The sequence below is a fragment of the Macaca nemestrina genome, chromosome 5 (assembly GCF_043159975.1).
Source record: "Macaca nemestrina isolate mMacNem1 chromosome 5, mMacNem.hap1, whole genome shotgun sequence".
In the NCBI taxonomy this organism is placed as follows: domain Eukaryota; kingdom Metazoa; phylum Chordata; class Mammalia; order Primates; family Cercopithecidae; genus Macaca; species Macaca nemestrina.
This window is the reverse complement of record NC_092129.1, coordinates 76,962,085-76,974,756: the sequence shown is the minus strand read 5'-3', so window position 1 is coordinate 76,974,756 and position 12,672 is coordinate 76,962,085. Positions and strand designations below refer to the sequence as shown.

Below are 12,672 nucleotides of genomic sequence, written 5' to 3'. Positions count from 1 at the left end.
GGCATTTCCATGAGAAGATGGGTTGGAAACAACCATTGGTGGCCTCTGAAGCCATCTGTTCTCATTATCTCCAGAAAGCGTGTTTTCTAGCACAGCTGCCACACTGACCCAACTAATTAAATTTCAATCCCAGCTACTTAGGAGGCTGAGGCAGGAGAATCGCTGGAACCTGGGAGGTGGAGGTTGCAGTGAGCCGAGACTGTGCCTTTGCAGTTTAGCCTGGATGATGAAAGGGAAACTCCATCTCAAAAAAAAAAAAAAAAATTTATCAGTCCTCAGAGTAGACCTCAACTAGAAGATACAGATGCCGCAGGCCAGGTGCAGTGGCTCATGCCTGTAATCCCAGCTCTTTCTGAGGCCAAGGCTGGAGGATCACCTGAGATCAGGAGTTCAAGACCAGCCTGGCTAACATGGTGAAACCCTGTCTCTACTAAAAGTACAAAAATTAGCCAGCGTGGTGGCGTGCGTCTGTAGTCCCAGCTACCTGGGAGGCTGAGGCAGGGGAATCGCTTGAACCCGGGAGGTAGAGGTCGCAGTGAGCTGAGATTGCACCATTGCACTCCAGCCTGGGCAACAGAGCAAGACTTTGCCAGAAAGAAAAAAACAAAACAAAACAAAACAAAAAAACCTTTGCTTGTCATCATCTCCCTGGTACCTTTCCAGTGGGGTGATGAGTTCAAGAAAAGCTTTCTAAAAGGCTTCACAGAATAATAATTTTTTAAAACATGTGTCAGCTAGGCACATTTCAAAGCACACCGCATGTTTTGATCCAGGATATTAACAACAAAAATTTGTCAGTCCCCACTGAGTCATCCATGTTTACTCAAGTTGGATTTAGCTGCTGAGTTATCTAGAATTTCTGGTGGAAAATCATCTGAGCTGAAATTCCGATAGGCTTTCAAGAAAAAGGAAATGCTCATTCTTTAAGAGATCCTTAAATACATTGTAAGGGAGATTTGAAAGATTTTGAAATCTCTGGAATTAGAAAATTTAAGGATTTCTTTCCATTTTCTTGTTTGTTTGTAGAGATTTTAAAGAAATCAGATGAGCTCCATGTTTCTTAAGATGGATTTAATCTATCTGGTAGTGAGGTAGAAATAGCAGCGGCTGGGGAGTCCATTCTCTAGGGGCTCTGGGGCTGGCGGGTCTTAGACCCAGGCTCAGGGCTCAGAACTCAAAGAAGTTTAGGGGTTCAGGAATGCTTAGGATTGCTTAGGTCCTAGGACTATTAATATTATTCAGGTAAACTATTTTGTGAGCTGGTGTAGCGTCTAAAAGCCATTGACGATTTTTGTTTCCATGGGAAAGTATATTCCAAGTTCCAAGCCAATTTATATAATCTGTTGGTAGAGAGTATGCATCATCTATTTTGCCATAGAAAATGTGGTTTGAACATTTCACATGTGTTATAAAACATATATGTATTAGAGCTTTTAGTACAAAGAGCAATGCCCATTACTCAGAACAAGTACTGTGTCACATGTCCAACAAGTGTTTGTTAATGGAACTGGCTAATAGGTTTTTATTTTAAAATTATTTTTAAAGCATGCAATCCCCAAATAATCCAAGTTATCCTACTATGGCCTCCGCCTCCCAAGTAGCTGGGACTACAGATGCATGCCACCACACCCAACTAATTTTGGAATTTTTAGTAGGGGCAGAGTTTCACCATGTTGGCCAGGCTGGTCTCAAACTCCTGACCTCAGGTGATCTGACCACCTTGGCCTCCCAGAGTGTTGGAATTACAGGTGTGAGCCACTGCACCCTGCCAGATGATATATATTTTTGAAAGTTCCATTATTCTGTTTTTCTATTAGAAGTACATGACATCTTAATTGACTTAAGACCCCAATTTTATCCCAAATTATCCACAAGAAAGGACGGGGAGCATCAGGTGGCTTGCAAAGGTGAGTGAGGAGGTCTCATTAGCACCGTGTAGCACTGGCTCCAGGCTCAGCTGAACTCCACACAGGGACTCACGTCACAGCAGGAGCCTTTCCTCACAGTTGGACATAGCGGGGACTAAAAGGGAGGGGGGCTTTTCTCTGAGGCCCTTAGGTGTCAGCACGAGGTCCCTGGGGGAGTTTGGGTCCTCAGTGCCTTACAGGCTGTCTCTGTTACCCTTGTCACCTCTACCTCCCCCTTCCCGAGCAGTGATGGTCCCCGGTGGTGCAGGACCCTGCCTGGCACTGTGCCACAGCAAAAACCCTCGAGCCATCACAGTGCTCTCAGGCGTTACTGGGAGACAGGACATTCACATGAAGACAGAAACTACAGTAGGTGGTCTAGAGAAAGGATGAAATGTGTGAGGGAAATGTTCTGGGTTAGTGGTGATGTTTGCACGATCTTGCGATTATACTAAAAACACGGAATTGTACATTTTTAAAGGGCTAATCTCATGGTATGTAAATTATATCTCAATTTTAAAGAAATATGTGAAGGAGCAAGTATTTGAGGAATTCAGAGGAAAGGGGGCCCTCAGCTCCTATGAAATGTGTTGGTAATGGGAAGGTAGGAAGGCCTTAGACAAGCAGAGAGAGGCAGAGAGGGGCAGAGGGAGACGTGGAGGGTGGGAAGCGCCTGGCAGGTTCTGCCAGGGAGGGAGGAGGCTGAATTGCCAGAGAGGGAGAGACAGGGAGAAGGGAAAAGAAGAAGGGAAACCATTTGGGACCAGATTACGGAGGCTTTAGATGCTGGTCTGAGGGGCAAATGGGGAAGAAAAAGCTGTGGATGGTCTGACACCTGGGATCTGACACGGGCCTGGCAATGGCTGGGATGACACATGCCTGGGTTGTATGGGATGGGCAGGAACAGGAACATTCAGCAGGAGGAGAGCTCTTCGCAGCCATCATCACATTTTGGGCGAGATGGTGAAGGTGGCGATAAAGTGAAGAAGGAGGACAGATTCTGTGGATCCTGCAGAGGAAGAGTGACAGGGCTTGAGGCCCGCCTGGATCTGCAGAGTAAGGAAGTCAAAGGCCTCTCCAGAGGTGTAAGCTTGGGGCTCTCCTGGGGAAGCTTCAACTAAAATAAAGGCCAGTTTGGGGAGAAAGACGTTGACTCCAATCTCAAGCATTTGGGTTTGGGGCAGTGGTGATGGGATATATAAGTGGGAACATGGAGCCAAGCATACACCATGGTGTACCCAGAAGCGGTCGCATTTGTGGCCAAGGAAACTAAGGCCCACAGGCTCTGTGACCTGCCTGAGGTTACAGAACCAGCTCCAGGCAAGCGGGAACCAGATTCCTGGCTAAACCTCCTTCTGCCTGGCAAGCAGCTGGTTCAGCTGTGGGGCTAGTCCTTGGGGGAGGGTGACAGCCACTGGAGAGTTGAGTCCATAGAAGAGGCAGGAGTAGAAGGCAATGGAGCGGTGAAGTCTCTGCAGGGGAATAGAGGAGAGAGCAAAGGCCAAAGGGCAGGGAAAGGAGTCTTGCCATGTGTCCTCATTTGCGGGATGTGAGAAGGAAGCAGATTGCAAGCAGACGTCAGCTGGAATAAAGACAGCAGTGTCACCCAGGCCAAAGGGAGACAGCACTGCATACAAGCATCAGAGACGCCCACCTGCACGCTTGTCTGCCTCCTGCAATACAGACAGCCGCACGGATCCAGGGGCACGGGGTGCTCAACCGTGTCAGATGCTTCAGGAATGTTAAAAGAGAATGCAGCCAGGCCACAGGATTTGCCACTGGAGATCATGGAGAGCGCATTTCAGAAGCATCCTGGGAAGGGAAGCTGACAGAGAGTGGGAAGTGAGGAAATGGAAGATGGGAGGACAGACCACTCTTGAGATACTTGGCAATGAGAAGAATGAGTGCTTAAAGATGAACAGAGACAAGCCAATGAGAGGAATGAGCGCTTAAAGATGAATAGAGAGACAAGGAAGGTGAGTTTTTTTTTGTTTTGTTTGTTTTCAAAGTAGCAGTATGGTATGGTGGCCTACAGAAACAACTGGTGGGAAGAAATTGAAGATGCAAGAGATTATAAAAGAACTGGGTCCTGGGTCATGGAGGAGAGAAGGGTCTGGGTCCTGGGACCTGGGTCCTGGAGGAGAGGATGGCCTAAGTGCTGGGTCCTGGGTCACAGAGGAGAGAAGGGGCTAGATCCTGGGGTCATGGAAGAGAGAAGGGGCTGGGTCCTGGGTTTTACAGGAGAGAAGGGGCTAGATCCTGGGGTCATGGAGGAGAGTAGGAGCTGGTTCCCAGGGTCATGGAGGAGAGAAGGGGCCAGGTCCTGGGTCATGCAGGAGATGGGGTCAAGCCTACTTTAGCAGGTAGGAATGCTCTGTAAAGGGAGAGAACAGTAGATAGATGAAGGGAGAGAACAGTAGATGGATGAGGCAGAACTTTTTAGTGGACAGGAGAAGGATGACAGAGCTCTAGCTGGAGGGCCTCACTCTTGCACTAATGGAGGAGATGGAATTTTCTATTGTGATTATCTAGTGGATGCTCATGTCCCCCTTCTTCCTGACCAACAGAACTCCAATATTATTTGGAGCAGGAATGTGCCCAGCTAAAACACCATGCTTCCCACCCTTCTTTTTAGCCAGCTGTGGTTATGTGACTTAACTTCGATCATGGAAAAATCATAGATTGGGGTTTCTGGGAATCTCTTTAAAGGGAGCAGTCATAAGTGTCTGTGCCTGTTTTGCTCCTCCCCGTTTCTCCTTCTTTCAGCATACAATGCCACACAGACCTCCAGAACAGGTGGCGGGGACCAGGATGAATAGAAATTCATTTGAAAGTCTCTCTCTTTTGGACAAGAATATGCTAGACTCATATGTATAGCGCATATGTACTTAATAGAAAACCTAAGGATATGGCTGTGATGGCTGGTGCTGTAGCAGCTGTATAGTGACCATGAAGTGACCTTGAGGATGAAAGCCAGTGCTAAGAATGGCAGAACAGAGAGAAGGAAGCCAGGACACTGATGACACTGCAGAACCACCACAATGTCCCTGGATTGCCTTACCTCTGCACTTGTTTTGCATAACAGAAAAGACATTTCTTTTCCTAAGCTGCTGTTATTTGGGGATTTTGTTATAAGTAGCCAAACGGAGTTCTTATCTGGTGAGGATGGGGTGTGTGTGTGTGTGTGTGTGTGTGTGCGTGTGTGTGTGCGCACATGCGTATGTGTTAAAAGGTGGCATATAGAACATGTTGGATTAGGGACTTTAAATTTCTGCATTGCTCTAAAGTAGAACTGAAACAGTTGAGGACCACAGCTGAGGAAACCAATCTGATATCTATGATCAGAAAACCCTCATTCTTATACAGATGGGTGTCCACACCGTGCATATTCACCAAGTGCAAGTCGATTGCCCCCTTCCCTACATCTTGTTGACCAAGACAATATCTACCTCATAAAGATTGAAATTTACATTTTATGCCATTAGCAGTTTTTATTGAAGGAGGTAAATGATTTTTTAATTCATCTCAGGTTTAAGATAAATTCTGCAAACATTGATTAAAACATGAAAGGCACTTAAATAAGCATACATATCTCTGAAAACATGAAATGTTATGTACATGTGTTCACCATTGTTTGGATTTAGAGCTTTGAATTCACTAAGAGTTTAAAATGCTTTTTTTTTCCTCATGCCAAAACGTTTGACTGTGAAATATCAACCCAGAATGCTCTGGGAAAAAGTTAGCAGGGCTTCAACCGTTTTTGTTTTTGTTTTTTTTAAATTGCAGGCTTAAACCATCTCTATTCATATAGAACCCAGAAAACATGTCTCCTTGGATATGCCATGTGGCCTCTCGGTTTCACCAGGCATCTTGAAACATCGAGGGCAAGTAAGAGAGTTGTCCATTCATATCTTCATCACCAATATTAAGTTTCTTTTAAAAATTCAACACTTGCTGGGTAGAAAAGTCTCTGCAATAGCACAACATGCTTGTCTGCTTTTCAGTCCATTCTGTGTGTAATTCCTGGGGTTTATGAGATAGAAAAATAACTCCAGTTGTGGCCATTTATCTAGTTCTGTGGCAGCTGCAAATTCGGTTGCTCCAGAAACCACCTAATCTTCAATCTCCCAACTACTTTTAATGGCTGGATTAATGGACTAACCACTTACATGTGAAAATCCATCTTGGCTCCATTATCAGCACCATGGACAATGGGCAGATGGACAGAGGATTTACTGATTTACAAACTATTACCATCTTTGACATTTATTTGAAAAAAAAAAAAGACGCTTCAGATCGTTTAATATTTCCATGATAACTTAGTTTTATGAGAGAGAGATGTTTTAAGGGAACAAATGAGAGGCAGTGTTTTTTTGTTTTTTTGTTTTTTTTTAAATGAGGTACCTTGGAAAACAGCATACAACACCACATGCAGACCTCCACAATAGGTGGAGGGGACCAGGAGGAATACGAATTCATTTGAAAGTCTCTCTCTTTTGGACAAGAATATGCTAGACTCCCACAGCTCATATGTACTTGATAGAAAATGTAAACATTGATTTGATTTAGGCTCAGCTTCAAAACAGTAGTAAGGCATTAATTAGAAAAGATTATTCCATATTTGTTCTCCTTTATTCTTTTTTTTTTTTTTTTTTGAGACGGAGTCTCGCTCTGTCGCCCAGGCTGGAGTGCAGTGGCGCGATCTCGGCTCACTGCAAGCTCCGCCTCCCGGGTTCACGCCATTCTCCTGCCTCAGCCTCCCGAGTAGCTGGGACTACAGGCGCCCGCCCCTGCGCCCGGCTAATTTTTTCTATTTTTAGTAGAGACGGGGTTTCACCATGGTCTCCATCTCCTGACCTTGTGATCCGCCCACCTCGGCCTCCCAAAGTGCTGGGATTACAGGCGTGAGCCACTACGCCCGGCCTGTTCTCCTTTATTCTTTTCTTACTTGGTCAAGAACTAAATGAACTCAATGTACTCTTGTGGATGAATGAAGGGCAACTCCCTCTGGGAAGATTCCTTATATTAACGCAAACCCCTGATCCCTTCCGGTGAACTCAAAACCCTAAGCCGAGGCTGAGAAGCAGTCGGTTCCTGGCATGACGAGGATGGTTGTAGGCTGAGGTCTGAAGGGAGAAGTCAGGTAAAAGAGAAGCATTTGCTGCAGAGTAGTGGGGTGGGCAGAGACCTGAGACCCTTGGGAATAGCCCGCCAGGCTGTGCCCTTCAAAGTCTCTGACCAGTTCTGGTTCCAGCATTTTCTGGGCAATGCCATCACAAGCCCCTGTGTCAAGGACAACTACTGCCAATTTTGGCAAGTTTATTTTTCTTGCTGTTGAGTCAGACAAGAAGGCCCAGGCCAAGGATGTGAAGAGCTTAGGGACCTTCAAAGCCACAGAGGGCCTGGCCCATCAGGTCTCCGCAGGAACATGGCTCATAAAATGCATTTGCTCCTCACTTGGAGCCCCAGCTGGCAATCCTAGACAGAACAGGCGAAGGCCACAGTAAGCTGCGGGGTGGCATGGAACTCTGAAAAGACTCCTCCCTTGTGCCATTTTGGGCCAGAACAGAGATTTCACATTTTGCTGGCTTAGGGTGGGGACATGGCATTGTCCTCACAAGCTGAAATCATCACATTTGAAAGCTGGAACAAGCATCTTTTGAATGGGCATAATGTGATTGCTGGGCCAATTTCTGCAGAACGGAGTGACAGGTCACTGTGCCCTCCCGGATGCAGGCTGCCTGCCACCTTCCTGCAGCATCCCCCTGCTTCCTGCGGACCAGGGCACTGATGCTCAGTTCAGCCTTCAAGTGCCGGGAAACCTGTGGTCCCCCCAGGGCACTCCTGGGAGAATGAACGCAGACGAATTTTTAAACAGCAGAATGAGTGTGTGTTTGTGTGTGTTTGATAATGGTCCAAGCTTTAATAGCATGGTAAAATATTTACTTTACTTTTTATAGCTAGCATGTAATCAATCGCTAACACACTGAAAGAAGCTAGAAACACCACCATCTACTCAGCCACAGCTAGAAGGAACCATTCAACATTTACAAACATAAGTGTATACATATTTATGTACGTATCACATATAGGTTCATGGGAAATGCAGAGTCATCACCTCGCCAGGTGAGCTGCCCCCCGACCATCCCTCCTGCCCAACAGAAGTGGGCGCCCCTGGGGGCATCATCGCTCATTTCCTCTGACGCTGGGTTTCTTTTTCAAGCCACAGAGGACAGGGCTGTGGGCTTCTCTCTGGTTTTGGTTTTTAAGACATTAATAATCTAACAAATTGGCCCATTCAAGTTAATCTCCCTCTTGACCCTGAATAGCCTTGATTCATTTCGCCAAAATTCCCAATCCCCTATTGGATAAATGATGCCAAGTGTGTACCAGGGACAGGGTTGGAGGTGGGGAAATTGATAATAAATATTAAGTAAATGTCCATTATGTGAAGACAAGTGAGTGGTGATCCTGGCTTCTGGGATTTTTTCATAATGAGGTGGGAAGAAGGGCTGGTCACAGGAGAGCGGCAACCACTGAATTAGGAAATGTTAGAAGTGGGAGGCCTCTGAAGACCATGATTTTCCTTTCCAGGGGAAGGAGTTGGGAATGGACTGGGCCACACATGGGACCGGAGTGAGGGCTGAGCTGGATTCACGGTCACCCGTGGAACACCCTTCTCATCAGGGCCAACTCCTTCCTGGGGCTTCTGGGGAGCAGGTGGAAGGAGGCAAGGAGCAGAGACGGTTTGGAAAGCTGTGGAAGCTCCTTTGTGGGGCTGTCACTTTAGCCTCACAGGTAGCGTGGCCAAGGAGAATCCCTGTGAGTTGGTGCCTGTGCACGTGTGTGGTTGTGTAAGGACGGCACTGCCCCACTAATTACAAATTGCAGGTGGGTACAAGTAGTTAGGTGGTTCAAAAAATCAAAACTGGTTACACAGAATGGACCTATTCCATTTTCTATACGTGCATGCAGTGTGAAAACAAAGATGGCTCCAAGATATCACAGTGCAAGAACTCTGCAGGCCTTTCGAGCATGAATTATTTTGTGACCTGTGAATTGCCTTCATTCCAAATAAAACTTGGGTGCTTTTCTTTTTCCTATCTTCTTTTCTTTTATATAAAATGGCAACTCTTTCCCAGGAGAAATAGCCTTTTTCCATAAATGCAAATCATTTGGGGTTACTTGTATCAATGGTCAATGTGCCTTGTCTTTCATATGGTTATAAGGAGCAGGGCCATGGCTTTGAACTTGAGTAGCTTTAGCTGTTAGATTTATGGTCTGGAAAGAAGTCGGGAGAGGAGTTGCTGTGTCCCCTGCGGCTGCCTCCATAGTGACACACTCCCTAAGTCCAGAGCCAGTTCCCTTCTAGGCGATCAATGAAAGTGAACAAAGTGGTCATTTTCTTAATTTCATTCTGATTAGTGTCCAGGAAAGGATGATGACCTACATGATCTCAGCCCAAACCGTAAGCCGATTTCTCCTCCTCATTTTCTGATACCTTTACTAGGACCTCAAGTTGCACTTCTGGGATTGAGTGACACGTTAACACGGAGGGAAGCCCAGAAGACGCCCGACAGAACCCCTTCTCCCTGAGCGTCCCCTCCCCTCTCCCTACTTCCAATCAACTGTTGCGCGGCAAACTGCAAACGTACAGCAAATTCCACTAAGATGGTGTCAAAAAGAGAGAATTAAAGAAAAAACATGATGGAAAGCTCGCCTCTTATCTAAGAAATCATTCTATAAACATCTCCCAGTTCAAAGATTTGACTTTTGGTTGTTTGGGGACTATTCCTCACTAGGGATATTTCAAGAAAAAACTCTCCCCATCTGGATGATTTTGTTTTCATTTATGCTATTAAGGATAACTGTACGCAGATCCAAAATAACAGAGGACGTCATTTTATTGGCTGTCCACGGGAAGTTTCATCACACACGGAGGTGAAGACTGTGGGGGGCGCGGCACACAATACCTCAACACGAGACCTCATCGAGCGGCCAAACAGAAGGTGAAATGACCCCCGACACGACGGAACCCCAGCCACCCTCTGCAGCCCTGGTGCCACCTTTCCACAGATGCCACAGCCCAATAAGCTGAGTGAGGACACTGTCCATCAGTCTCGGTTCGTTGCACTGTCTTCCAACAAAACAGCACTTAAAAATTCACAAAATTAAAAAAAGAAAAAGAAAGCAGCACTTCCTTGGAAACAGCAACACCACTGTAACACAGACGGCAGCGTGGCATGCAGATCCACACCTGGTCGGTTTTTTCCCTTTAGGATTTTTTTTTCTTTTTTTTAAATTAACAAATGGAATGGCATGTCTGTTTCAAATATTAGTAGCATAACACGTAAGTGCAGTTGCAGTCTGGCCACAAGCGTCAGAAGCCTTCCGTGTGTCTGTCACGAGGGCGGGCAGACACACTCCGATTCTACCCCTGGAGGGTCCCCGTCCCCAGGCCCACCAAAAGAAAGCAGCGACTTCTCTGTTTCCATTGGTGTCAAAGCACTCAGGTTGGGGAAGAAAATTCAAATGAAACCAAGCTCTCAGCATCCGGGGCCGGCCGCCCTGTGCCGTTCTAAGTGGTCTCTGTCCCCCAGACCTGGGGCTGTTATCTCCACCGTGGCATTGGCTGGGGGAGTCGCTGTGGAGCACACCCCTCCGCTCACTCCTGCTGCCCGTGGAGGAGCCTCTGGTGCCTCCCCAGCCTGGGGCCACACGGGTCACACGGAGCTGAGCTTCACCAGGCCGCGCACAGAGTCCTCGTGCAGGGAGTCCTGGCTGGCCAGGCCCAGCACGTGCATGGTGCGGCTGTGCGCCAGGGGGCTGCCCGCCGCCAGCAGCCTGGGGGGCGAGGGCGCCTCATCGGGCGTCAGGAACTGGTGGCCCATGTGCTCATCTTTCCGGGGCATCACGTCCGCGAGCGTGGCCTCGGCGAGGTTGGGCATGGAGGCGGGCGGCGTGGGCGGGCCCAGTGTGAGGCTGGCGCAGGGCGTGCCCAGGCCAGGCTTCCCGGGTAGGTGCAGCTCGTCGCTGGTGAGGCTGGGCTCGCTCTGCAGCAGGGGGGTGGCCGCGGCCTGCAAAACGAATTTGGTGCTCTGAATGCACTGGTCTTGGTCGCACTGGAGAGCGGGAGGCGCCAGCAAAGAGAAGGTGGAGAGGAGGGGGCAGAGGTGGGGAGGGACGGGGACAGGGCATGGGCGGGGAGGGCGGGGTGCGAGAAGAGAGAAACCGTTAGTGACACCTCAGTCAGCCAGGCAGGGAGCGCGTAGAGTGGCGCAGGTGCATTGGGAGAGACACCCAGGGCCTGGTGCTGCAATCGCCTCTGCTCAAATGAAGTTACCACGGGTGCCCGGTCATAACATGCAGCACTGATCATGAAGCCAGTGGCCTTGGTTCCCAATTTAAAGGACACAATTGAAAAATCTCTTGGACAGAGTCACAGGCCACCTACAGCAGTGGGTGGCTGTTTCTTGTATGCTGAAAACCATTTTTTAAACCACATTGTTTTAAAAATACAGGGGTTGTACACCCGTGTTCATAGCAATGTTATTGATAGTAAGTCAAAAGTCAAAAGCAACTCAAGTGTCCACTGATGAACGACAGCAGGGACAAGGTGCAGTGTAGACACACAATGTTAGTGATTCAGCCTTAAAAAGGAAGTGCATTCGGACACATCCACTAGATGGGTGGACCTTGAGGACAGCATGCTAAGTGAAACAAGCCAGTCACAAAAAGACGAATAACTGTGATTCCACTGATACGAGGTCCTTGGAGGGTCATGTTCTTAGAGAGAAGGAAGAATGGTGGCTGCCGGGGGGGGGGGGGGGGACGGGAGGAGGAGGGAGCTGGTGTTTAAGGCATGCAGAGTTTCAGCCAGGGAAGATGAAGAAGCCCTGGAGATGGGTGGTGGTGGTGGTTGCAGAACAACATCAGCTCATTTAATACCAACGTAAGTTCATTTAATACCACTGAACTTATAGTTCATAAGAACAACATAAGTTCATTTAATACCACTGAACTTATACTTACAAATGGTTAAAATGGCCAATATTATGCCGTGTCTATTTTACCACCAAAAACAGAGAGAAAAGTACATGGGTGACAGAAGCCCTTGAGGGTCTGATCAGATTGTTTGGTAAAAGCCTAGAATTCTCCACTGCTAAATTTCCAACAGCTTCAAGAGCCATTCCCCAAGCCTCTGTGGTCTGAGAATGCCCACACTTGAGAAGATGTTTCCTATTCTTCCACTTAAGTCACATGACATCTGCCTTGTGTCCTGTTTCCCTTTGCTCACTGGGCCAAGAAGATAGTGTAAGCACTTGTTCAGCCTATGCAACGGGCACCCCGATAGCTCTGCAGACCCTCTCCTTGAACTATGGGCAAATTTCAGAACAGCTAGAAGATACTTAACAGGACTTGGACACCTTCAACTTAAGCCTGTGCAGCACCTTCTCAGTGAGATTCAGGAGCAGTGTTTCGATGGGAAGGAGGAGGAATAGGCATGGATATTAGGGGAGCAACTTGGGACTCTGTGCCCAAGCTTGAAACTGGCTGCTCCGCTCCACTTCTGCAGAGTTCTTACAACGAGCTTGCTTCCCCTCTTCACAAATGAAGACCCTGGGACACGGATGGGTTGGGCAGCACGATCAAGACCTTACAGATGAAAGTAAGGGATGGATCCAGGATTTGAAGCTGGGGTAGACCTCTTTCCACTATTAGGCATTTGACACAGCAGATGCTTAATAAATGTTATTTGGTCTTT

The 12,672-nt window shown here is 47.5% G+C and overlaps 1 protein-coding gene across 4 annotated transcripts in view; it reads right to left on the bottom strand.

Annotated features, from left to right (window-relative positions):
* Nucleotides 1–9,793: 9,793 nt before the first annotated feature.
* LOC105478737 (zinc finger DHHC-type palmitoyltransferase 14) overlaps nucleotides 9,794–12,672 on the bottom strand; it is a 297,287-nt gene continuing 294,408 nt past the window's right edge. For 3 of the 4 annotated variants that reach the window (XM_011736331.3, XM_011736335.3, XM_024791909.2), the window contains one exon: nucleotides 9,794–11,029. In XM_011736331.3, the coding sequence (XP_011734633.1) occupies nucleotides 10,631–11,029 (399 nt within the window). In that variant the 3' untranslated portion in view covers nucleotides 9,794–10,630. The remainder of the gene's footprint in view (nucleotides 11,030–12,672) is intronic. The other variant, XM_011736332.3, reaches the window with a different exon arrangement.